This window comes from Talpa occidentalis, unplaced genomic scaffold, assembly GCF_014898055.3.
Source record: "Talpa occidentalis isolate TD23 unplaced genomic scaffold, MPIMG_talOcc4v2.1 talOcc4.17, whole genome shotgun sequence".
Classification (NCBI taxonomy): domain Eukaryota; kingdom Metazoa; phylum Chordata; class Mammalia; order Eulipotyphla; family Talpidae; genus Talpa; species Talpa occidentalis.
The window spans coordinates 27,815,864-27,842,595 of NW_023601754.1; the positions used below are offsets into that span (position 1 = coordinate 27,815,864).

A 26,732-nucleotide genomic window follows, 5' to 3' on the forward strand; every position below is an offset into this window, starting at 1 on the left:
GGATTTCTAGAAAGAATGAAGAAATTTTGAGAAGAGTAGAACAGAATGTGGGGTTCTATACCTAGGAGTGGAAATAAAGGCAAACATTATTTTAAAATGAACAATGATATAAAATATACATAAATGAATTTTAAAAAATAAATTAAAAAAATCATAGTAAACTCATATTACAACTTCTATGGAGATACAGAGCTAAAGAAATACTGTTTCACAACTGTTACAGAGGTTAAAAGCAAAGGAAGAAAAATTAGTTTATTACAACAGATTTTATTTTTTTTAAGATTTATTTAATTTTATACAAGAGCTGAGTACAGGCCACAGGCACGGGAGGGTGAGAGGATTCACCAGAGACAGAGTGGGGAACAGAACAGGCAGACTGACAAAATACACTGCTGAGGGGAGCACCGGGCGCGACAGGAGAGGTCTGCTGCGCTATGTGGGACCCTCACCAGCCAGCCGGGATCAAACCGGCGCTACAGAGGCTGCGGAAAGCTTCACAGCACGGCACTCAACTGCCTGTGCCACCGGGGGAGGCTCCCCCCCCAAAAAAATGAGGTTTAATATATAGCCAAGAACAATGAAGGCCACAAGTGCTACCTTAAAAACATTTACTTCTAATCATAATCATTAAAACGATGAGCTAGCTTCCTCCCCTATAAGGCTAACAGAAACATTCAGTTGTGGGACCGCATTTATTCAACTCCAAATGAATTCACATTTACTAGCTATGGCTGGCATATCAACAACAGTGTGATTAATGCATCATGACATCACTTTTTATTCCTATTTCATTTACTTATAGATAATGAAACTTAAGAGTTTCAGTAAACTCCAGGAAACTGTTCAATTATTATTTTTTTTTTTTGTTAGTTGTGAATGCTTTAAACATAGTGATTAGGCATTGGAAATTGCATTTATGATACTAAGTTCTAAATTTTCAGGAATGTAAGCTTATTTATTTTATATGACTTAGATGTTTCTTTATTAGTACTTGTCGGATAGACACACTGTGTGTGGAAAGAGACATTTGAAAAGTGATTTTGCTGAGTGAATCATTAAAGTTTTGATTTTGTGAATAATTAAATTTTTGATTTTGGATATTATAAAAAAAAAAGATCTAGTAGAAATAAGAGAAAACTGACCACAGACCTAGAACAACCTTGGAACAAGATGGCAGACGTGTTATAGTGAAGCCACTGACAGGCAGAGATTCAGAGATCATGAAAGCTTCCAGAAAGTAGCAGCTGGTCCCATGTGCAGGAACAGAAAGCAGAATGACTTCTGATTCCACAATCACCCTATAAAAGCACTCAGTCCAAAACCTGAAGAGTAAATTCAGTCTGTCAATGACGTGTCAGGGTAGAATGAATACATTTTCAGGCAGCAAAGTCTCAAAAAATTCTTTGTCAAGAAGCTATTGAAAGGGCCTCCCCGGTGGTGCAGCAGTTGAGCTCTGGGTTGCGAAGCTGCCCGCAGCCTCTGCAGCGGCGGTTCAATCCCCGGCTGCTCCCCGGCCAGCGGAGGAGGGTCCCACATGGCGCGCAGACCTCTCCTGCCGCCCGCTGCTCCCCTCAGCAGTGTACTTCGGTCCTTCTGCCTGCTCTGCTCCCCGCTCTGGCTCTGGTGAATTCTCTCACCCTCCCGCACTTCTGACTGTACCCAGTGCTTGTATAAATAAATAATAAATCTTTAAAAAAAAAAAAAAAAAAAAGAAGCTATTGAAAGTAAACCGAGAAAGGTAAATGGAGTTACCAACCAGAGGCAGATGGTAAAGAGACACTAGGGAGACAGCTGCCCACTAGGTGCAGCATAGGACCCTGCAGCTGGGTTTCAGAACCTGGGACGAGGGCTTCATGGAGCTAATGGTGCTGATGAGTTTACCCTTTTGGAAACTAATATATCAATATGGAAAACTCCATTCTGTTGGAATGTTTGTAAGATTTTACTTAGAAAAATATGCAGAGGGGCCTCCCTAGTGGTGCAAGGACTAAAGCTATTGCCAGCCACTTTCAAGCTATCGCCAGCCACCGTGGCATGAGTTTGATCGCCGGCCAGGGTGTTACCCACATGGCACAGCAGACCTCTCCTGTCTTGCCCGCTGCTCTCCTCAGCAGTGTCTTTCAGTAGATCCACCTGTTCTGCTCCCCACTCTGTCTCTGGTGAGTCCTCTCACCCATGCACCTCTGACCTACACCCCAGCTCTTGTATGCATAAATAAATAAATCTTTAAAAAACAAAACAAAACCAGAGCAAGCAAAGTAAATGCTGGGGTAAAGTGAACAGTGAGATCAGCATTTTTGTTAGTTTTCTGTACCGTATTATGGTTTTTTTGGGTTGTTGTTGATATTTTGTAGGCTCTTCAAAGAAACAAGTTTCCAGGACCTAGCCACACTGAATCTTACTCTTGGCCTCCCATAGCACGTGGCTGCGATGTGGTGGTCATATCTCATTGTGGAAATGACCCTTTGTTGTATCTTCCGCCGCTGCTTACGATCTTACAAACTGAGGGCTGCTACAAGTCATTACCAAGTAGAAACGGAGTAAGTTGAAGACAATTTTGTTTCACAACAATGTGGGTTCAATATTTATTTTGAAATTTTATACCTAACTTCTGGTAAAGGCACATCATTTGATTTCCAAACTGGCAGGACAAACTCTCCTCCTGTCATGGTCGTGGATTCTTTTACTGATTCTCACCTTGAGACCCAAGGTGGGGCCACCGACTGAGTCAGGAGAGTCTTGGTCCTTAGAGATGAATATGTGGTTTATGAAATTATTTCACTGATTTGATTCACATAATTGTCATGGCAACTTTATGAAATGTCCAGATTGTGTATGTATTGTTTTCACTAGTTCATAGATGAGGAAATTAAATTGTTGAGAAGTTAATGACATAAATTCTTAACAGCTGACAAGTGGAAAAATTAGGATTAGAATTTAGGTTTTCTCTCTTTTCCATATTCTTTAAATTATTCCGTGGTTCTCCACACTGTTTAATGTTCCTGCTTTATTTTTCATGTGTGTAAGAATCTCAAAGGTGATGGAAAGGAGAGAAATGGGGGGGTTAGTGAAGAACAAATCATGGTGAGGTAGTAACAACATCTGTTTAGCTGGGCTGGGCTGTTAGGTGAGCTGATATATGTAAGACTTCCAACTCAGATCCTATCACAAAGGCTACATGGCAAATGGTTTAGTTACTCGTTACAAGGTGAAAAAATAGTAGGAAAAGACACTTAAAAGACACTTAAAGACACTTGCACTTACAAAAGATACTCGCTTTTCTATTATGCCACATAGTTTAATGATTTCTCTTTGGATATCTGCATTAAATGTTTTTATATATTCATTTATAAAACTAGGTGCATATATATCCCTCGGTTAGCTAACAGCTGACCCCTAGAGAGGCAAGCTTGTCCTGGGACCTAACCCTGGCTGGGGCGAGGAAGGGATGTCCATCCATGTCTCTCCTCTGGTGTCCACTCTGGTGTCTCCACGTCAGTTTGTTTTGGACCTGATGCCTGGAGATTAGCACTCACCTGCATCTGCCTGAAGGAACGAGGAGGCTCGTTCTTGTTTTCAGTGAATTGAGGGCCTAGGGAGATGTTTGGCTATCAGTATACATTGAGGAGGTCTCTGTTGAAGGCAGGAGGGCTGAATTCAGATGGTGGTATAGAAAGGAAGGTGCTGTAGAAGGAAACAGCTCTCCTAAGGAAAAGTTAACCGTTTCTAACACCCCTATCAGGAGGCAGTTGCTTCATTCTTATGCTTAGGATCAAGGAGCACTAGAGCCAGACACCTGGCTCCAAATCCTATTGCTGCTGCCATATATTAGCTGTGCAGCTTTGGGTGACTGACTTCACCTCTCTGTACCTCAGGCACCTCCTCTGTGAAATGAGACAGTAATAGCTGCTTCCCTGTAAAAGAGGTTTTTTTTTGTTGTTGTTGTTTTTAAGATTTATTTATTTATATAAGCACTGGGTACAGTCAGAAGAGCGGGAGGGTGAGAGAATTCACCAGAGCCAGAGCAGGGAGCAGAACAGACAGACTGACGAAACACACTGCTGAGGGGAGCAGTGGGCGGCAGGAGAGGTCTGCGCGCCACATGGGACCCTCACCCGGTGGTCGGGGATAGAACCGGGGCTGCAGAGGCTGCGGGCAGCCTCACAACCCAGTGCTCAACCGCTGTGCCACCGGGGAGGCCCTCTGTAAAAGAGTTTTAAGGACTGAATGAATTAATACGTATGAAGGGCTTATTGTAAGCAATAGGAAAAATCAGTTAATGTGTCTTAAGTTCATTTTAGTAAAATTATTTTAACTTTTTTAACCTGTGTGACCATGATGAAAGCAGAAATTTTACTGCTAACTCTATGCAAAGGATGGTTTGCATGCCTCATATATCCTGTGTTCTTAACTTTTTTCAGAATTACATGAATTTGTTTGTCTTTACAGCCTCTGGCAGTCATCGTGTGCCCTGGGTGGAAAAAGGCTCAGTTTATTTTTGAATTATTGGGAGACTATAGCATGTCCTCCAGGCCTCTTCACCCTGTGTTGTTAACAATCGGACTCCATAAAGATGAAGCCAAAAATATGAAGCTTCCAAGGGGTTGTAAGCATTTTTTCCAAGCTGTTTGGTTTCCCTTAGAGAACATGTGGACATGACCAGGCAGGCAGGGGAGCCACATAAAACACTGGGCTTGTGTGCTGTTGCAGCCAGTGGCCACTAGTCCAGACCTCACCTGTCCGTTACTGCCAGTCTGGATGGGGAAGGGGTCGTTGAGAAAACCACATGATTATTTATCAACTATTCATTTATTCCAGTTCATTTACTGAACACCTCCTGTTTGTTAGATGCCGACTAAAACCCTTCCTGTCTCTTAGGAGCACAGAATCTGGTGCTCCTGAGAATCAGACAATCACAGGGTTAGCTTGGGCAGGGAAGCTTGTTGTCTCAACCATTCTAGTAAGAAAAACAGATTTTTGTTTCACTAGATGGCATTTCTAGAAAGCATGTAGAAGCTAACATTTCCAAATGTTAGAAAAACCTGTGGAAAATCTAAAATGTTAATTGTCTGTTCTTTTAAAAAATGTAGGTGATGTGATTGTTACAACACCACATAGCCTCATGAGACTTCTTAGATATCAAAGCTTATTATTTCTTAGACTCTGTCACCTAATTTTGGATGAGGTGGAAGTATTATTTCTTGAAGCTAATGAACAAGTAAGTATATTATCCATTTAGATGACATTCTTCTTAAGAAATATGTATACATAATACACACACACACACACACATATGTCTTAACTGCTTTTAGGAATCAGTGAAAGAGTCTAGTTGGAGAAGAAGCTGGTTAGTCTAAAACAAACTCTTATAATTAAGAAGAGAGAACATTTATTTGAAATTTCTTTCCCAGTGTTCTGGGTTCTCTTTGGAAAGCAAAAATTCTCTCCCAAGTAAGTTTTCTAAAATATCTAAGTAGAGCCTCCCTGGTTAACCTCCAAGGGGTTAACTCTCAGCACTATGAAGCTATCTGCTGCCACTGCAGCATGAGTTCAATCCCTGGCCATGAGCTTACCCTCATGGTGCAGCAGACCTCTCCTGTCTTGCCTGCTGCTCCCCTCAGCAGTGTATTTCAGTCAGTCTGCCTGTTCTGCTCCCCCTCCGGTCTCTGTTGAATCCTCTCACCACCTCCACCCTTACTCTACCCCACACACCTCTGGACCACACCCCTGCTCTTGTATGCATAAAAAAAATAAATCTTCTAAAAAATATTTAAGTAGTATTTTTCTGACTATGGAAGCAGTAATTTATTTTAGAAAACTTGAGAAATAGAGAACTCTTGAAAAACCCCAGTTTCCGTAGTCTTACACTCAAGTATTACCAAAATGCCAAATGTTTTCATTTTTGTGATTCCTGTGTCACAATTCCTGTGTCTGTTAACTAATACAAATAACAATATCAGGACCTTCTTTTATGCTAGTTTGTAACTTGCTTTTTTCAGTAGACATCATGAATATTGTTACTATTTTACAGTGTGATTGTTATTGGCCATATGGTAATTGACTCTATGGGTATAACATTATTTATCTTAAAACTGTTTTTTTTTAAGATTGATTTATTTATGCATACAAGAGCTGGGGCACAGGCCAGAGATGGGGGGGTGGAGGTGAGAGGATCCACCAGCAGATCGACTGAAATACACTGCTGAGGGGAGCAGGGGGCAAGACAGGAGAGGTCTGCCTTGCCATGTGGGTTTCTCCCTTGCCGGCCAGGGATTGCACTCATGCTGCAGAGGCTGCGGACCACCCCATAGTGAGATGCTTAGCCCCTTGCGCCACCAGGGATGCCCAAAACTATCTTATATTTGGACGTGTGTTATCATTTGTGTGTGTGTGGCTAAAGAACATTTAGCCTTCCTTGCACATTTCCCTTGGGATAAATGCCTAGGAAGGAGATTAATGAATCAAAGACTATGACTGTTTTTTATAAGGCATTGGTTGAGAGCATTGTGATATAGTGGCCAAGAGCGTTGTTTGGGAGCAAGTTCAGGCTTTGTACTGCTGACTGTGTGGGCCTGTACAGGGTTTCTGAACGCCCCGAAAGACTCATTTTTTACTTGCAAAACTGATGTCCGTATACTGCACTGTATACAATTGCCTTTGTAAAGACATAGCCCAGTTTCCCCTCCCTGAAGCAGCATCCCCCATACCGCACTCCTGCACCCCTGCAATAGGAGGCTGTAGGGCAGCTCGCTTTTCCAGTCTGATTGTTAAACACGGCAGCTTATTAACTGAATCTGTTTCCTTGATTACTTCAGTTGAGCATGATTTCATACTGGCCATGTGTGCCCATTCTTCTGTGAGCTGCTGCTTCATTTCCTTTGCTTACTTTTTATCAGTGAGATATTCTTTTTCTCATCAGTTGTTGACGTTTTTAACATAAGAATGTTAATACTTTGTTACATATTTTCGTATTTACCCAGATGATGTTTGTGTTTTAATTTTGTTGATACTTACTATTTTTTCCTTTTGAGATTTTTCTGTCTGGAAAGGACTTCCTTACTCTGAAAACAGAAAATATAAAATCCTTTAGCTTTTATGTTGTCAGACTAAATATTTCTTTTCTGAAATAAAAATGAAATTAATTATGCTATTTTTTTTAGATGTTTGCTATATTAGATAACTTTAAAAAAAATACTGAAGGTGAAGAAAGGGAATCTGTACCACATCAGATTGTTGCAGTTGGAGCTCATTGGAACAGACACATAGAGCATTTAATGAAAGAGTTCATGAATGACCCCTGTGTTGTGATCACGGCCATGGAAGAGGCTGCTCTCTATGGCAGTGTCCAGCAGGTAATGAACCATGGGGGTGTGGCGCAGGGGCTAATGAATACACTCAAGTAACCTCTGTTTTATTGCTTATTGTTAAAAGATTGTAGCCTTAGTTCCATCAACAAATCTGTAATGGTGCATATACATTTTTATTTGCCTCCTACACATTCTATTAGCGTCATAATTAACTTACGAAAAGTGGAACTGGGGTACCTTGAGCAGTTTTAAATCACTTTGTTTCTGTATTTTATTACCAGATAGTGCATCTTTGCCTAGAATGTGAAAAAACCTCTACTTTGCTCCAAACGCTTGATTTTATCCCAAGTCAGGCACAGAAGACCTTAATCTTCACCTGTTCTGTCGCTGAAACAGAAATGGTGTGTAAGGTAAGCCCTCCCACTCATAAAAGTATTCTGTTTGTTTAAACTATGATTGAATCTAGAATTATCAGAAAATTACTGGGTAGTTAATTATTTGACAGGAATAACATTTTATAAGTTTAACATCAGTCAGAAGAGGAGTAGGTCCTGCTGCAGAGTTCTGATAGTGTAAAAAGACAGCAAGAGGCCTGACATTGAGGAGAGGAGTCATGGTGTGTGGTGGGCTGTCAGCTTTTCCCTTGAAGCGAATGTTCTCCAAGGGGTACAGAGCAATGTATATATTTTGTCCTGGCATGGAGCATTGCAAGGAAGGATCTGATTCATGAAGAAATGCTTTCCTCTTCTGTACCCTCTTTTTAAAAATAAGATAAAGGAAAATAGCTTTAGCAAAATATTTGTTGTACTTAAGCAAATTTTTTGATATAAGAATTTTGGAATTTTATTCAAGTTTACAATCATCTCATGTTGTAGAATTAGTGTATCAGAAAGGTGTAATACCCTCACAGATAATTTTTAATGGTTTATATCAATAATTATTGAAGAAACAGTTGACTTCAAGTTTGTATTCCTGACTGAACCTGCCTTTTCGGTTTTATCGCTAGGTAGTAGAAAGCAGTTCAATATTTTGCTTGAAAATGCATAAAGAAATGATTTTTAACTTAAAAAGTATTTTAGAACAGTGGAAGAAAAAGTTAAGTTCTGGCTCTCACATTGTCTTAGGTAAGTGTATTAATATTTCTACTTGTACTTAGAGAAGGATAACCTAATAGGAATCATGTCTTCACTTCATTTTTAGATCTTGTTTCCAAATTTCTCATCAGTTCTCAGGTTGCTGAGAATTTATTAGCATTGTTAATTTCAAAATGAACATAACCTTCACTGGGATTTTTTTTTTAAAGATTTATTTATTTTTATACAAGAACTGGGGTGCAGGTCAGAAGCATGGGAGGGTGAGAGAATTCACCAGAGCCAGAGCAGGGAGCAGAACAGGCAGACAGAGCAAAGACACTGTTGGGGGGAGCAGCGAGTGAGACAAGAGAGGTCTGCTGCGCCATGTGGGGTTCTCCCTGGCCGGCGGGGAATTGAACCTGCACTGCAGAGGCTGTGGACAGCTTCACAGCGTGGCACTCAACCGCCGCGCCACCGGGGAGGCCCACCTTCACTGGAATTTTGATCTTGAGTTGGAGTTCACTGCCCCCAGGGCTCTCAGATCAGCCTGCAGGAACCCTTCTTCTAGATCTGCTTCCTGGAGTTTCAGCTTGAGGATTACTGGCCCATTTGTGTATGTGTATGTATGTGTGTGTGCACATGGGTATGTGTTTACACATGCCTATGATGTAGGAGGGTCATAAATAATTATCCAGTATAATATTAGAGACATCAAGCCAAAATGTATAAGTGTAAAGTATATATGGGCAGTCTGGGTATATATATATAATAGAAAGATCTTTTTCAAACTAAATGGGAGATCACTTCTCCCTGGAGTTTGATACCTGGACTGTGACGTTTCAGAAAAATGAAAGTGTTTCTTTGCTTCTAAAAAGAAAAAATTTACTTAGAAATGCAATGAAGTATGATTACTGGAATTGCTCTGTAGAGGAAATGTCGTAAAACTCAGCATCATTTGAAACTGTCGGGATCCTTTTTTCCAGCCTTAACTGATGATTGCATACCTCTCTTTACCATCACTGATGCCACGTGTGTGATTCACTTCAGCTTTCCTTCCTCACCAAAAATTTTTGGTGGACGCCTATATTGCATGTCTGATAATTTTCAGAGTTTAACTGAACAGGTTTGGTTAATTTTTATTATCTTACTCTTCCACTTGCATTTTCCATGTAATGGCAAATTCATAGTCCACAAAGTTTCATCATCTAGACTGATAATGGGTGTTCTACTTCCTTTATTCACCCCAATTTTAGGGTTCTCCTGCAGAACAGGGAGATAAAAAAGCCAAGTCAATCTTGTTGCTGACAGAGAGGAATGCATGCCATGCGGTGGGCATCCTGCGCTACTTGGAGCGAGCAGATGCCAAGATTCCAGCAGAGCTATATGAGTTCACTGCTGGGGTTCTGGAAGCCAAAGAAGATAGAAAAGCCAAAAGGCCTCTTTGTCCATATCTTAAGGCTTTTGGTTTTTGCAAGTAAGCCATTTCTCTTTCAAGATTGAGATATAGCATGCAGTGAAGTACACATATAGATGTACAGCTTGATACATCCTTACACACTGTGTAAAGTGCCGCCAGCTCTGAAGGTCCCTCATGCTCCTTCCCCAATTTGCTTGTGGCTCAGTTTTCCATTGTATGAAAATATCCATTCTGCTGTTGGTGGACCTGTGGGCTGTTCTCAGTTTTGGACTATGATGTATAAAGCCTCTGTGAACATTCTTCTGTGTGTCTGTTTGTGGAAATATGCACCCATTTTTCTTGGGTATATACTTTGGAGTAGAAATACTGGGTCATGGAATAAACATGTTTCACTTTTATAAAATGATTGACCATTCTATGATCCTGTAGGTGTGAAAGCTCCCTGTCCTCACCAACCAGCACTTAGTATTCTTGGGGTTTGGTGGCAAACCATGTGTTTTTCATTTGTATTTCCCTAATATCTAATGATGCTGAATGTCTTGGCATGTGCTTGCTAGACATTTTTGCCATCCTTTTAAAAAATGATTTGCCTGTTCCAGTCTTTTTCCCATTTTGTATATGTTTGTTAATTTTTTTTTTGTCAATATAAGATTTCTCCCCTCAGGCATAGTCACCATAGCTGTTCCACCACCAAAGCACCATGGTCATCAACCATAGTCTATTATGCTCCCCACTTCTGCCCCCTCTTCCCTCCCTTTTGTACCCCTCCCCTTTCCACTCTCCTCAGATGGTCAGTGTTCAAGGATTGGTTTTAAAGGTTGACCCTTTTGTTTCTCTATGGTCCACATGTAAAGTGACACTTTCCAATATTTATTTATTCTCTCTCTGGCTTTTTTCCACTTTTTTTCCCTTCTAGTTCAATCCATAGTACCACAAAGGCAAGAATTTTATCTTTCTGGGTCACTGACTAGTATTCCATTGTGTATAAACCACAACTTGATACATTCATCTGATTTTGGGGCATTTAGGTTGTTTCTATATCTTGGTTACTGTAAATAGTGGTATAAACATAGGGGTCTTTCACCCATTTTTCAAATGAACCATTCTGTCTTTTTCTTATTGGTTAGTAGGAGTGATTTATTCTAGATGTAAATACTATAGATATAGTATTTAGATGTAAACACTATAGATATAATACTATATCTAGATACTATATATACTATATGTGTGTATATATATATATACACTATATATATTGAGAATATCTTCTCCTGGTCTGTGACATGCCTCTTCACCCTTTTAATAGTCATTTAGCAAACGCATGTTAAATTTTACTAAAGTAGGGCCTCCCCGGTGGCGGAGCGGTTAAGCGCTGGGTTGCGAAGCTGCCCGCAGCCTCTGCAGCGCCGGTTCGATCCCCGGCTGCTCCCTGGCCATCGGAGGAGGGTCCCCCATGGCGCGCAGACCTCTCCTGCCGCCCGCTGCTCCCCTCAGCAGTGTACTTCGGTCCTTCTGCCTGCTCTGCCCCACGCTCTGGCTCTGGTGAATTCTCCCACCCTCCCGCGCTTCTGACTGTACCCAGTGCATGTATAAACAAAAACAAACAAATAAATAAATAAATAAACATGCAAAAAAAAAATTTACTAAAGTATTATTTTATATCCTATCTTTTTCTCCTTGTATAATAAATACTTGTGTATCTCTAGGTTATGAAGATACTATCTATATTTTCTTCTAGAGACATTACAGTTTTAGTTTTCACATTAGGTGTATAATTCATACAGAATTATTTTTTATTTTATTTTATTTTATTTTTTTTTTAAGATTTATTTATTTATTTATACAAGCACTGGGTATAGTCAGAAGCGCGGGAGAGTGAGAGGATTCACCAGAGCCAGAGCGGGGAACAGAACAGGCAGACTGACAAAATACACTGCTGAGGGGAGCAGTGGGCGCAACAGGAGAGGTCTGTGCGCCATGTGGGACCCTCGCCATTGGCCTGGGATCGAACCGGTGCTGCAGAGGCTGCGGACAGCTTCATAGCCCAGCACTCAACCACTGCGCCACCAGGGGAGGCCCCAGAATTATTTTTTAAATATTTTTTTACATAGTTCATTTTTCTACAATGTTTGATTTCTCCCCTCAGATATAATCCCCATAACATTCCCACCACCACATCACCTGTGAATCATCACTATAGTCTCTTGTCTTCTCTGCAGCCCTATTCTGATATCTCTCCCTCCCCCTCCCCTGCTGAATGTCTCTGATTTATAGTTTACCTTCTAATTTTGTCTTTTTTTAATCCCTTGTTTGATTTACTTTTATTCCTCCTATAAGTGAAACCATCCAATATTTTCCTTCTTACTGCTGATTTATTTCACTGAGTATAATCCCTTCCAGCTCCATCCATGTTGCTACAAATGGCGTGAGTTTATCTTTTTTTGATTGCTGATTAGTATTCCATTGTATATATAGGTTCTCACAGTTTTCCATAGTGGTTGGACCAGTTTGCATTCCAACCAGCAGTATAAGAGTGTTTCCTTTTTCTGCACATCCTCACCAGCATTTATTATGGCCAGTTTTTGGGGGTTATTTATTTATTTATTTATTTATTATTTTATTTATTTTTTTTATAGAGGCATGTTTTATTTATTATTTATTTGTTTGTTTGTTTTGTTTTTGTTTATACATGCACTGGGTACAGTCAGAAGCGCGGGAGGGTGAGAGAATTCACCAGAGCCAGAGCAGGGAGCAGAGCAGGCAGAAGGACCGAAGGACACTGCTGAGGGGAGCAGCGGGCGGCAGGAGAGGTCTGCGCGCCATGTGGGACCCTCCTCCGGTGGCCGGAGAGCAGCCGGGGATCAAACTGGCGCCTCAGAGGCCATGGGCAGCTTCGCAACCCAGCGCTCAACCGCTGCGCCACCGGGGAGGCCCTGGCCAGTTTTTTTTAATATGGGCCATTGTCACTGGTGTGAGTTGGTATCTCGTTGTGGTTGTGATTTGCATTTCCTTCATAATTAGTGATGATGAACATTTTTTCATGTGTCTATTGGCCATTTGCATTTCTTCATTGGCAAAGTGTCTTTTTAGCTCTTCTGCCTATTTTTTGACTGGGTTGTTTGTTTTTGTTGAATTATGTAAGCTCTTTGTAGATTTTGATATCAGTTCTTTATCAGTTGCATGGTGTGCAAATATTTTCTCCCATTAGAAATGTGCCTCTTCATTTTGGTTATTGTCTCTTGCTGTACAGACGCTTTTTAATTTGCTCTAGTCCCAGCTGTTGATCTTCTTTGTTTTCCTTGCTTATGGAGACCTCAAAAAATGCTTCTGAGGCTTATGTCCTGGAGTGTTTTGCTTATGTTTTCTTCTATATATTATGGTTTCTGGTCTTAACATTCAAGTCTTTTAGACATTTTGAAGTTGGTTTTTGTGTATGGTACAAGCGAGTCGAGTTTCATTCTTTTGCATGTGGTGGTCCAGTTTTTCCAGCACCATTTATTAAAGGGGCTTTCCTTATTCCAGAGTATATTCTTTGGTCCTTTTCCACATGTGTGTGGCTTTATTTCTGAACTTCCAATTTGAGTTTATTGTTTTGTTGTCTGTTTTATTCCATTACTATGCTATTTTTATTATTATGGCTTTGTAGTATAGTTTGAAGTCTAGGAGTGTATACCTCCATTTTCCCTTTTTTTTTTTAATAATAAATTTTATTTTTATATTCCCCATACAATTGCAACCCCCTCATTCTGACCCCAATCCCTCCCTCCCGCCCCCCTCCATTTTCCCTTTTAATCAAGAGAGCTTTGCTTGTCATTTTTTGTGGTTCCATATGAATTTCAGCAATATTTGTTCTATTTCTTTGAAGAACACAGTTGAGATATTTATTGGAATTGCATTGAATCTGTAAATCACTTTTGGTAGGATGGCCATGTTGATAATTTTTAATTCTCCTCCATGGGAGGGGATGTCTTTCCATTTCTTTGTGTCTTCTATTTCTTCTAACAGTGTTTTATCATTTTCCTTGTATAGGTCTTTCACTTTCTTTGTTAGGTTTATCCCATGTATTTAATTTTCTTTGGTATAATTGTAAATGGGATGGTTTTCTTAATTTTTTCCTCCTCTGAAAGATTGTTTGCATATAAGAAGGCTACTGATTTTTTGTATTGATTTTTTTAATCTACTACTTTACTAAACTGGTTTATTGTTTTAATTAGTTTCCATGGAGTTTTTTAGAATGCTCTCTATATATTATCATATCATCTGAATATAATCATAGTTTCACTGTTTCTTTACCTATTTGTATTCCTCCTATGTCTTTTTCTTGCATAATTGCTCTAGCTAATATGTCCAGTGTTATATTGAAAAGCAGCGGTGAGAGTATACATCCTTGTCTTCTTCCAGATCCTAAAGGGAAGGCTTTCAGTATTTTACCATTAAGAATGATGTCAGCTGTGGATTTGTTGTTAAGGTATATATTTTGAAGGCCTTCATCATAAATGTATGTTAGACTTTATTAGATGCTTTTTCAGCATCTATTGATGTAACCATATGATTTTTCATTTTCTTTTTGTTGATGTGTTGAATTACATTAATTGATTTTCAGAAATTGAACCACCCTTGTGTCTCTGGAATAAATCCCAAATGGTCATAGTGTATTATCCTTTTGATTTGTTATTGTATCAGTTTGCTAGTGTTTTGCATCGTGTTCAGACAATTAGGGAGATTGTCCTGTATTTTTCTTTTTTGTGTGTTGTCTCTGTTGGTAAAATGTATTTGGTAGTATTCCTTCTTTCTCAATTTTTTGGAAGAGGTTTTGTAGGATAGGCACCAGTTCATCTTTGAACATTTGTTTAGAACTCACTTGTGAAACCACCTGGACCTGGGCTTTTGTTTTGGGGGAGGGTTTTGATTAAAATTTTCAATTTCATTACTTGTAATTGGTTTGTTTAGGTTTTCTGTTTCTTCTTTGTTCTGCTTTGGATGATTATATACAAAGAATATGTCCAACTCTTCTAGATTATTGAGCTAGTTTGCATGTAAGTGTTCATAGTAATCTCTACTTATTCTCTGGATGTCTGCTGTGCTATTGTAATTTTTCCTCTTTAATTTATGATTCTATTTATTTTAGTTTTCTTAATTTTTTTCTTTGTGAGCCTTGCTAGAGGTTTGTCTAGTTTGTTTAATTTTTTTGAAGAATCAGCTCTTGGTTTCATTGATTGATTGGATTGTCTTTTTTTTTTCTATTTCATTTATTTCTGCTTGAATTTTAGTATTTGCTTTCTTCTGCTGGCTTTTGGGTTTTTATTGTTCTTTTTCTGGTTATTTGAGAAGAGAGATTAGGTTTCTTCTTCTTGATGTGGGCCTGTTTTGCTGTATACTTTCCTCGTATTACTGCTTTTGCTGTGTCCCATACATTCTGTAAAGTTGTGTCCTCGTTATCATTTGTCTCAAGGTGTTTTTTAATTTCTTCTTTGATTTCCTCATTAATCCAGTCATTTTCTAGTAGTTTGGGGTTCAAACTCCATGAAATGGGAGGGTTCCTTGCTATCTTTTCATGGTTGAATTCTAGTTTGATACCTTTGTCATCCAAGAAGATGGTTGGTATGATTTCGATCTTCATGTATCTGTTGATGTTTATCTTGTGGTCCAGTATGTGGTCAGTCCTGGAGAATGATCCATTTGCACTTGAGAAAAATGTGTATTCAGATTTTTGTGAGTACAATGTCCTGTAGATGTCCTGTAGGCCCATGTTCTGTAGGCCAATGTCCTGTAGGTCCATGTGGTCTAGGTCTTTATTTAGGACTGTTGCATCCTTGTTTATTTTTTGTCTCTTTGATCTAGCCATTGGTGAGAATGAGTGTTGAAGTCTCCTACCATATATGTATTTTCTCTAATGTCTGTTTTGAGAGATGATAATATTTGTCAAGTGTTTTGGAGTTCGCTCATTTAGTGAGTATACATTGATGAGTGTTATGTCTTCCTGTTTTATTGTCCCCTTGATCATCATGTAGTGTCCTTCAGTGTCTTGTCACCTTTTTTTAGTTTGAAGTCTTTTTTATCTGCTATAAGTATGACTACTCCACCTTCTTTTGGGGTCCATTTGCTTATAGAATTGTTTTCCAACCCTTTACTTTAAATCTGTGTTTATCTGTTGCAGTTAGGTGTGTTTCCTGGAGACAGCAGAAGGTTGGATTCCGTTTCTATTACAGCCTACTACTCGAACCTGATGAGTTTAGTCCATTTAGGGTTATTATTGATATATGGTGATTATTGCCATTTTAAAATTTTTTTTTTAAAGATTTATTTATACAAGATCTGGGGTACAGGTCAGAGGCACAGAAGGGTGAGAGAATTCACCAGAGAGAGCGGGGAGCAGAACAGGCAGACGGACTGAAGACACTAGTGAGGGGAGCAGCAGGCGAGGCAGGAGAGGTCTGCCACACCGTATGGGTTTCTTTCTGGCTGGCTGGGAATTGAACCCACGCTGCAGAGGCTGCAGACAGCTTCACAGCACAGCACTCAACCTGCTGTGCCGCTGGGGAGGCTCCTGATTATTGCCATTTTGTTCATCATTTTGTGTTTTTACTCATTACCTTATTCTGTTCTTCCTATTCATTATTATTTTGGTTGCAATATTTTTTGGAGTGGGTTTGTAGTAAAGAATTTCTGAAGATTTTATTTGTCTGAGAAGGTCCTTATTTTTCCTTCATAGAGGAAGGAGAGAGAGCTTTGCAGGATAAAGTATTCTTGGCTGGCATTTTTGAGTTGGAGTTTGTTGAATATGTCACTCCATTCTCTTTTTGCCCATAGTGTTTTTTCATTCTTTTTCCACTGTACCTCTTTTCCTTTTCTTTTTTGATTCTTTTATTTGTATCTTCGAGAGTACTAATTCATTATTCCATTTATTTTCATGGCTCTTCCAGAATGCTTTAGTTCCTCTACTGATCTTTGAACATCCTGCAATTCCTTTATTTTCTTCTTTAAGATTCATTCTCCTTTGTTCGTTGGTTATATTACTCTCACCTTTTCCCTTTCTGCATTTTTTCTTAGCTCTTTAAGTGTTTTCATTGTGGCTATTCTGAATTCTTTATTTTTTTTTTTTTAAGATTTATTTATTTATTTATTTATTTATTTATACAAGCACTGGGTACAGTCAGAAGCGCGGGAGAGTGAGAGAATTCACCAGAGCCAGAGCGGGGAGCAGAGCAGGCAGAAGGACCGAAGTACACTGCTGAGGGGAGCAGCGGGCGGCAGGAGAGGTCTGCAAGCCATGTGGGACCCTCCTCCCGTGGCCGGGGAGCAGCCGGGGATTGAACCTGCGCTGCAGAGGCTGCTGGCAGCTTCGCAACCTAGCACTCAACCGCTGCGCCACCTGGGAGGCCCATATTCTGAATTCTTTATTTGTCAGACTGACATATTCTTCTCTGTTTGTGATGTTGGGTTCTGGAGGCTGACTTTCCTTCTGTGCTTATTATTCCCAGGAGGGCTTGCTTGATCGCTTGTATTTTTCTTTATTCCCATTGTTTGCCTACAATTAATTTTTAGTTATTAGTGTGATATATAGGGCAAGGTTTGCTTTTTTCCATACAGATGACCACTTGCTTCATCATTATTTACTTAAAGCATTGTGTTCTCACTGAATTGTTGCCTTTGACATAAACCAGATGATGGTACATGTGGTATATTTGTGAACTCTTTCTATTCCATGCTTCTGCTTATCTATCCTTCGCTGTCACTAGTGGGTTTTCTCAGGCACTATATTTACATTATTGTAAGTCTTGGAATCTGCTATCTGACTCCACCGACACTGCTCTTCAATATTGTTTTGGCCACTTCAAGTCTATTGTATATGTATTTTTTTATGTATTTTAGAGCAGATGGGTCAATTTTTTTTTTTAAAAACTGCTGGAATTTTGATAGCAACTGTATTGGTTCTATAAATCAATTTGGAGTGTGGAGATAACAGTCATGGGGGCTGCTCACTGATTCAGACACTTTCTAGTACTTGATAAAGAGGCAACTGGGACTGGGTAGTAGGAATCTAATATGTACTGATTAGGTTGATTTCATTTTAATATTTCTGTTGCCATTAACATTCTAGAATTATGGTACATTAAACAAGTTTTTAGCTGCGGTTTCCCTTATACCTTTAAAAATAAGTTGGCTTTTGTATCTGAAGCTTCAACTACTTCTCAGTTTGGGTTAAAAAATTACTTATGGCTTCAAGGTTAATTTGTCTTTATTGTGTGTGATGGTGTGGTTTCTAATCCATAGTCTTTATTTTAGAAATACATTTTGTTCACTTATATATTGCAATTAAGAATGCCTAGGGTGATAATGAAGTAATGCTTTCTTTTAAGTTTATTCAGTGCTAATTACATTTTCACTATACCTTTTCATGAGTTCACATATTCTCAATGTCAGCTCAAGTATTTAATTTTTAAAGTGTTTGGAATACAAGTTCTCTAGTTTCAGTTAGATTGATTTACATGAGCAAACTAGTTTTGAAATCTGTTTACTTTTTTTTCCCCAGAGACAAAAGGATCTGTCCTGATCGACACCACATTAATCCAGAATTAGACATGCCAAGGAAGTTTTCAAACCAAGCTCTACCAACATCTGGATATATTAGAGTATGTTCTGTTAAATATCATTTTGTTGAATGATTAATGGTCATTTTAATCACTATCTTTCATTTTTTAAACAGCAGAATCTTAATAGAATGTGTTATGACCCCCAGTGTTCAGTATTAATGTACCATTGGGTGTTTGGCAATAAGCACAGGTCCTTATAAGATGCCTTATTTTAGGGCTCCAGTTTACTCAGAAAACCAAGATCAAATTGGGAAAATGGATGAATCACTTCATCAATTTAGGGATTTTTAGTTATATTTTCAGAAAGTAACTGATTGGGGACTCAAAAACAACCCAGTCAAAAAATGGGCAAAAGAACTTAAAAACCACCACTTCTCCAAAGGAGAAATGCAAATGGCCAACGGGCATATGAAAAATGTTCAGCATCACTAGTTATCAGGGACATGCAAATCAAAACCACAGTGAGATACCACCTCACTCCAGTAAGAATGGCCCACATTGAAAAACAGGAAACAAGTGCTGGAGAAGATGTGGAGATAAAGGAACCCTCTTACACTGCTGGTGGGAATGTAAACTGGTCCAACCACTACGGAAAGCTATGTGGAGGCTCCTCAGAACACTAAAAATGGATCTACCATATGATCCAGTGTTTCTACTCCTAGGAGTCTACCCATAAGACCGAAAAACAGTAATTGAAAAGGAAACCTGCACTCCTATGTTTGCTGCAGCACTATTTACAATAGCTAAGATATGGAAACAACCCAAATGCCCCAAAATAGACAAATGGGGTTTATGCCCATTTAGACATTGGTCAATGCCCAAATAGACAAAAAGTTGGGTTTTATTTATATAATGGAATATTATTTGACAACCAAAAAGGATAAACTGATGCCATTTGTGGCAATATGGATGGAGCTGGAAAGGATTATGTTAGCTGAAATTAGTCAGAAGGAAAAAGATAAACACCACATGGTATTTATTCTGGATATTCTTTGCCAGACAGACAGACAGAGGTATCTTGCAAATATTTTCTCCCACTTGAAAAGTAAAAGTTTTTATTTTGATAGAATATACATTATTACTTTTTCATTTTATATTTTGTGTTGTCCATGCCATAAAAAACTTTGCCCATCCTAGAGTCCCAAAGATTTTTTCCGACTTGCTTTCTCAAATTTATATATATACTTTAGATCATTCTTCCTTTTTGTATAATGCATGTTTTCTCCTCTCAGGTGTAATCTCCATAAAATTCTCACCACCAGTTTGCCCATGCACCATCACCATAGTCCCTTGTGTTCTTCCCTCCCCTGGTTTTTTATTTATTTATTTATTTATGTAAGCAGTGGGTACAGTCAGAAGCGCAGGAGGGCAAGAGAATTCACCAGAGTCAAGGGCAGAGAGCAGAGCAGGCAGACAAAGTACACTGCTGAGGAGAGCAGCGGGCATCAGGAGAGGGCGTCAGGAGAGGTCTGCGTGCCATGTGGGACCCTCGCCCGGTGGCCGGGGATCGAACCAGAGTTGTGGAGGCTGCGGGCAGCTTCGCAACCCAGCGCTCAACCGCTGCACCACTAGGCTTCCCTGCCCTGTTTTGATCCCTCTCTTCCCCACTCCCCTGCAGAGTATCTCTGATTAATATTTGCCTATTAATTTTGTTTTTTAATTTATTGTAATTTTTTTCCCTGATCCCTTATTTGGTTACCTTAGATTCCTCCTATAAGTGAAACCATCTGATTTTTTTTTAATAATAAATTTTATTTTTATATTCCCCATACAATTGCATCCCCCCCATTCTGACCCCAATCCCTCCCCTCCCACCCCCCAAAAAGTGTCTCTGGTTCATAGTTTTTTGTTGATTTTGATTTTCTTATAGTTATTCATTTTCCTGGTCCCTTATTTAAGTTTTCTAGATTCCTGCTATGAGTGAGCCATCCGGTATTTTTCTTTTTCTTTCTGGCTTATTTCGCTGAGCATGATCCCTTCCAGCGCCATCCATGTTGCTGCAAATTGCATGTGTTTATCTTTTTTGAATGCTGAGTAATATTCCATGGTATATATGTACCACATCTTCTTGATCCAGTCATCTATTTTTGGGCATTTGGGCTGTTTCCAAAGCTTAGCTATTGTAAATAGTGCTGCTATAAACATAGGGGTGCAGGTGCTCTTTGGAACTGATGTTTCTGTGTCCTTTGGGTAAATACCTAGGAGTGGAATTGCTGGATCATATGGAAGCTCTATGTTTAGTAGGTCCAGAAATCTCCACACAGGTCTCCATAGTGGAAACCATCTTTTTTTTTTTCTTTTTCTTTCTGGCTTATTTCTCTGAGCATAATTCCTTCTAGCTCCATCATGTTGCTGTGAATGGCATGAGTTTATCTTTTTTGATTGTTGAATAGTATCCCATTGTGTATATAGACCACATCTTCTTGATCTAGTCATCTATTTTTGGGCATTTGAGTTGTCTCCATATTTTACCCATTGGTGCAGATATCATTTTGAATTAATGTTTTTGTGTCCTTTGGGTAGAGCCCTAGGAATGGAATTGCTGGGTCATATGGAAGCTCCATTTTTAGTAGTATAAAGAACTTCTCTGCACCTTTCCATAGTGGTTGGACCAGTTTGCATTCCTACCAGCAATGTAGGAGAGTTCCTTTTTCTCCACATCCTCACTAATACTTGTTATTTCCTGTTTTTTTAATATGTGCCATTCTCGCAGGTGTAAGGTGGTATCTCATTGTGGTTTTGATTTGCATTTCCCTGATTAAAGTGATGTTGAACATTTTTTCATATTCCTGTTGGCCATTTGCATTTCCTCTTTGGAGATGTGTCTTTTTAGCTCTTCTACCCATTTTTTTCACTGGATTGTTTACTTTGTTTTTGTTGAGTCAGGTTAGCTCTGTAGATCTTTGTGATCATTCTCTTATCAGTAGTATTGTATGCAAAAATTTTTCCCAATCAGTAGGGTGTCTCTTTGTTTCGGTTAATATTCTTTTTGTTTTACAGAAGCTTTTTAATTTCCTGTAGTCCCAGCTGTTCATCTTTTCCTTTACTTTCTTTGCTTTGAGGGATGTGTCCTTGAAGATGTTACTGTGATGAATATCATGTAGTATTTTGCCTTTTTTTTTTCTCCTATATATTTTATGGTTTCAGATCTTTTATCCATTTTGAGTTGGCTTTTGTGCATGATGGGAGGTTGTAGTCTGGCCTCATTTTTTGCATGTAGCAATCCAGTTTTCCCAGCAACATTTATTGAAGGAACTGTCCTTTTTCCATTGCCTGTTCTTTGCACTTTTGTCAAAGATTAATTGTCCATAAATATGTGGGTTTATTTCTAAGTTTTCTATTCAATTTCATTGGTCTGTGTGTCTGTTTTTGTTCCAGTTTTAATTATTATGGCTTTGTAGTATAGTTTGAAGTCTGGGAGTGTGATACCTCCATTCTCCCACCTATTGGTCAGGAGAACTTTGGCTATTTGAAGTTTTTTGTGGTTTCATATGAATTTCATCAATATTTGTTCTATCGTTAAAGAATGTCTTTGAAATCTTTATTGAAATAGTGTTGAATCTGTAAATTGCTTTTGGTAGGATGGCCATTTTGATCATGTTAATTCTTCCAATCCATGAGCAGGGGATGTCTTTGCATTTCTTTGTGTCTTATTCTGTTTCTTTTAACAATGTGTTATAATTTTCTTCATATAGGTCTTTCACCTCTTTTGTTAGGTTTATTCCCAAGTATTTGATTTTTTTTGTTTCAATTATAAAAGGAATGGTTTTCTTGATTTCTTCTGATTGTTTGCTATATATTGTATGCTTCTGATTGTTTCCTATATAGGAAGGCTACTGATTTGCTTGTGTTGATTTTGTATCCTGCTGCTTTACTAAACTGGTTGATTATGTACTTGAGCTTGGAGTTTTTATGGTTCTTTATTTATATTATCATATCATCTGCAAATAGTGATAGTTTCACTTCTTTCCCTATTTGGAGTCCTTGTATGTCTTGTCTTACTGCCCTGGCTAGGACCTCCAGTATTATACTGAAGAGCAATGGTGAGAGAGGACATCCTTGTCTTGTTCCTGATCTTAAAGGAAAGGCCTTCAGCTTTTCGTCATTGAAAATAATATTGGCAGTGGGTTTGTCATATACAGCTTTTATCATGTTAAGATACAGTTTATCTTACATCATAAGTATTTCGAGGGCCTTCATCATAAATGGATATTGAACTTTGTCACATGTTCTCAGCATCTATTAATATGATCATACGGTTTTTATTTTTCTTTTTGTTGATGTGTTGGATTACACTTACTGATTTTCATGTGTTGAACCATCCTTAGGCTCCTGGAATAAATCACCCTTGATCGCGGTGTACTATCCCTTTGATGCATTGTTGGATTCTGTTGGCAAGGATTTTGTGGAGGATTTTTGCATCAGTGTTCATTAGGAAGATTGCTCTGTAGTTTTCCTTTTTTGCATTGTCTTTGGTTTTGGTATTAGTGTAATGTTGGCTTCGTAGAATGTATTTGGTAGTAGTCCTTTTTAATTTTTTGAAAGAGTTTGTGTAGGATAGGCACTAGTTCACTGCTGAATATTTGGTAGAATTCATTTGTGAAGCTGTCTGGGCCTGGGCTTTTGTTTTGGGGGAGTGCTTTGATAACTGCCTCAATTTCGCTGCTTGTAATTGGTCTGTTTAGGTGTTCTATTTATTCTTTGTCCAGCTTTGGAAGATTATATCGTTCTAGGAATTTGTCTATCTCTTCTAGGTTGTTGAATTTGTTTGCATATAAGTGTTCATAGTAATCTCTGATTATTCTTTTTATTTCCACTTAGTCTGTTGTGATTCTCCTCTTTCATTTATAATCCGATTTATGTGTGTTTTCTCCCGTTTTTTCTTTGTGAGCCTGGCTAGAGGTTTGTCTATTTTGTTTATTTTTTCAGAGAACCAACTTTTGGTTTCATTGATCTTTTGGATTGTTTTTTTTTAATTTCTATTTCATTTATTTCTGCTTTGATTTTTATTATTTCTTTCTACTGGTGTTAGGGTTTCTTTATTCTTTTTCTAGCTCTTTGAAATGTGAGATTAGGTTGTTTCTTTGAGTTCTTTCTTGTTTGTTGATGTGAGCCTGTATTGCTATATATATTCCACTTATTACTGCCTTTGCTGCATCCCATACATTCTGGAAAGTGGTGTCCTCCTTGTCGTTCAACTCAAAGTATTTTTTAGTTTCTTCTTTGATCTCCTAATTAGTCCAGTGGTCTTCCAGTAGTGTGGATTTCAATCTCCATGAAGTGGGAGGGTTCCTTGTTTTCTTTTCATGATTTATTTCTAGCTTGATGCCTTTATGATCAGAGAAGATAGTTGGAATGATTTTGATCTTCATGTATCTGTTGATGTTTGTCTTGTGGCCCAGTATATGATCGATTCTAGAGAATGATCCATGCGCACTTGAGAAAAATGTGTACTTGGATTTTTTTAGGTGCAGTGTCCTATAGATGTCTGTTAAGTCTATGAGTTCTGTGTCTTTATTTAGGGCTCTACTGTCTTTATTTTTTTTTTAAACATTTTTTTTTAATAGAGGCATGTTTTATTTATTTATTTATTTGTTTGTTTTGTTTATACATGCACTGGGTACAGTCAGAAGCGCGGGAGGGTGAGAGAATTCACCAGAGCCAGAGCAGGGAGCAGAACAGGCAGAAGGACCGAAGTACACTGCTGAGGGGAGCAGCGGGCGGCAGGAGAGGTCTGCGCACCATGCGGGACCCTCCTCCGGTGGCTGGGGAGCAGCTGGGGATCGAACCGGCACCGCAGAGGCCACGGGCAGCTTCGCAACCCAGCGCTCAACCGCTGCGCCACTGGGGAGGCCCCTTTATTTATTTTTTGTCTTGTTGATCTGTCCATTGGTGAGAGTGGGGTGTTGAAGTCTCTCACTATATATGTATTTTCTTTAATGTCTGTTTTCAGAGCTGATAATAATAGTCTAATATATGTTGGTGCCCCTTCATTTGGTGAGTATACATTGATGAGTGTTATATCTTCCTAATGTACTGTCCCCTTGATCATAATGTCGTGTCCGTCTGTGTCTCTTTTTACCTTTTTTAATTTGAAGTCTCTTTCGTCTGATATAAGTATGGTTGTTCCTGCCTTCTTTTTTGGTCCATTTGCTTGTTAGGATTGTTTTCCAACCTTTTGCTTTCAGTCTATGTTTAGCTTTTGTGGTTAAATATGTTTCCTGGAGAAGCAGAAGGTTGGATTTTGTTTTTTAATCCAGCCTGCTACTCTTTCCTTTTATTGATGAGTTTAATCCATTTACATTTAGAGTTGATATTGATATGTTGGCATCTGTGTTTGCCATTGTGAGTTTGGTTTTTTTTATGATTTTATTCCTTGCTATATTCTGTTCTTCTTCATTCCTGTATTGGTTTTGGCTTTAGGACTTCTTGTAGAATTTTTTTGGAGTGGGGGTTTAGTTGTAATGAATTTCTGCAGTTTCTGTTTGTCTTAGAAGGTCCATATTTTTCCTTCGTAGAGGAAGGAGAGCTTTGCAGGGTAAAGTATTCTTGGTTGGCATTTGCTGTGTTGAAGTTTGCTGAATATGTTAGTCCATTCTCTTCTTGCCCGTAATGTTTCTTCGGAGAAGTCTGAAGATAACCTGATTGGTTTTCCCTTGTAAGTTATCTGTTTCTTCCCCTTTGCCAGTTTCATTGTTTCTTCTTTGTCTTGGACTCTTGCAATCTTTACTATTAAGTGTCTTTCTGTAATTTTCTTTTTATTGTGGTAATTGGGAGTTCTTCTCACTTCTTGTATATCTATATTCATCTCCTTTTTCATGCTTGGGAAGTTTTCTTCAATTATCTACTTGAATAATTTCTCAAATTCTTTGTCTCTCTCCTCACCTTCTGAAATGCCTATAACTCTTAAATATCCTCTCTTCATGGAGTCTGATAATTGTCTAAGAGTATCCTCGTGGTTCTTCATTTGCACTTCTCTCTCCTTTTCTCTTTTGGCTCTTTTTATTTCTGTATCTTCAATAGTACTGATCCATTCTTCCATTTCATTGATTCTGTTTTCATTGCTTTTCCCAGAGTTTTTTTTTTTTATCTCCTCTAATAATCTTTTAATCTCCTGCATTTCTTTTCTTTCCTTTTCTAAGGTCTCAATTTCATTCTTCAGTTCAGTGATTATTTGTCTCAAATCATTTTTTTCCTTTTCGTTTTCTTTCTGCTTTTTAATCATGATGATCATTAATTCTCTATCTGATAGGCCGAGAAGTTCTTCCATGTCATTGTTGAGCTCTGGTGACTGTATTTCTTTTTGTGGTGTGTCCTTCTCCTGTGGGCTTGCTTGGTTATTTATATTTTTTCTTCTCCCTGCTGTTAGCTTTCTAATTTGTTTTATGCATTGGGACGTTGTGCCACTGGTGTTGTTATAGGACAGGGAGAGGGGCAGCCCAAACCCCGCAAACCTGCCTATACTAAATGGGTTCTGCCATCCGCCGCATCAACACAAAACACATGAGACTAATGGGAAGGATCTTTAATAAAACTAGGAAACAATACAGGTAAGGCAAAGAGTCTAGTTTCTAAATGAAGCACCCAAAGTTACCCGTCCCCTCGTGGGTGAAAGTCCATCCATATGGGATCGGCCCAGAGCAAGGCCCCAAAGCCTGCTACAAGTCTAAAGCATCTTCCAGTGGGGACCCACAGAAAAGGGTCACAAACAACCGGACAAGCCCGGAAGGAAAAGAGCAAAATCAACATCAAGATAAAAGCTGCCATTGTCACCTCCCCACAGGTCTCACCCACATCTGTGTCACCTAGTCCACGACCAAAAGACAAGCGCAGTTTCTTTACGTGTCTCTAGGCTCCATGTGCCTCCTCCAGGTCTCCTGGCTCCATCCTGCTTCCTTCCTTCCTCAGTCTCTTCTGCAGCTTCTCCTCTTCCTGCTCAGCTCCACCCTCCCTTGGGTGGGGCAGGGAACCTCCCCCTTTCCTGGGGACCACCCTGTAGCAGTGTTGGCAGGCATCTTTTTGGATTGCTCCTTCAGGGGTGTTGAAAACTGTTTACCAGACGGAGACCAGCACTGGTAGGCCAAAATTCCACCAGGTTGTTGATGCTGTGGCAGTGTTGCTGGGCACTGTCTCTTACAGTTCCCTCCCTCCTTATTTACTCAGTTCCAGCGGGGAATCACTTAGTTGGTGATTTTGCTCTGGTCACTAGGTGACGCTAGAGACCTGTACTTGCTGACCTGTGCTTTTCCCCTGTAGTTCTCTGAGAAATGGAGGAGGGGGATCTTCAATAAAAAGACACAGAGTTGCAGCCTGGATTAAGAAACAAAACCCAACCTTTTGC

The 26,732-nt window shown here is 39.1% G+C and overlaps 1 protein-coding gene across 3 annotated transcripts in view; it reads left to right on the forward strand.

Annotated features, from left to right (window-relative positions):
- The window catches only part of TDRD12 (tudor domain containing 12), a 102,288-nt gene that overhangs the window by 55,331 nt on the left and 20,225 nt on the right, over positions 1–26,732 (forward strand). For all 3 annotated transcript variants that reach the window (XR_005126100.2, XM_054697060.1, XM_037516366.2), the window contains exons 14-22: positions 2,355–2,540; positions 4,450–4,606; positions 5,091–5,218; positions 7,161–7,352; positions 7,589–7,717; positions 8,314–8,431; positions 9,364–9,503; positions 9,634–9,854; positions 18,331–18,430. Coding sequence is in view for 2 of the 3 variants with exons in the window: in XM_054697060.1 (XP_054553035.1) it covers positions 2,355–2,540; positions 4,450–4,606; positions 5,091–5,218; positions 7,161–7,352; positions 7,589–7,717; positions 8,314–8,431; positions 9,364–9,503; positions 9,634–9,854; positions 18,331–18,430 (1,371 nt within the window). In the remaining variant the exon portion in view is untranslated. The remainder of the gene's footprint in view (positions 1–2,354; positions 2,541–4,449; positions 4,607–5,090; positions 5,219–7,160; positions 7,353–7,588; positions 7,718–8,313; positions 8,432–9,363; positions 9,504–9,633; positions 9,855–18,330; positions 18,431–26,732) is intronic.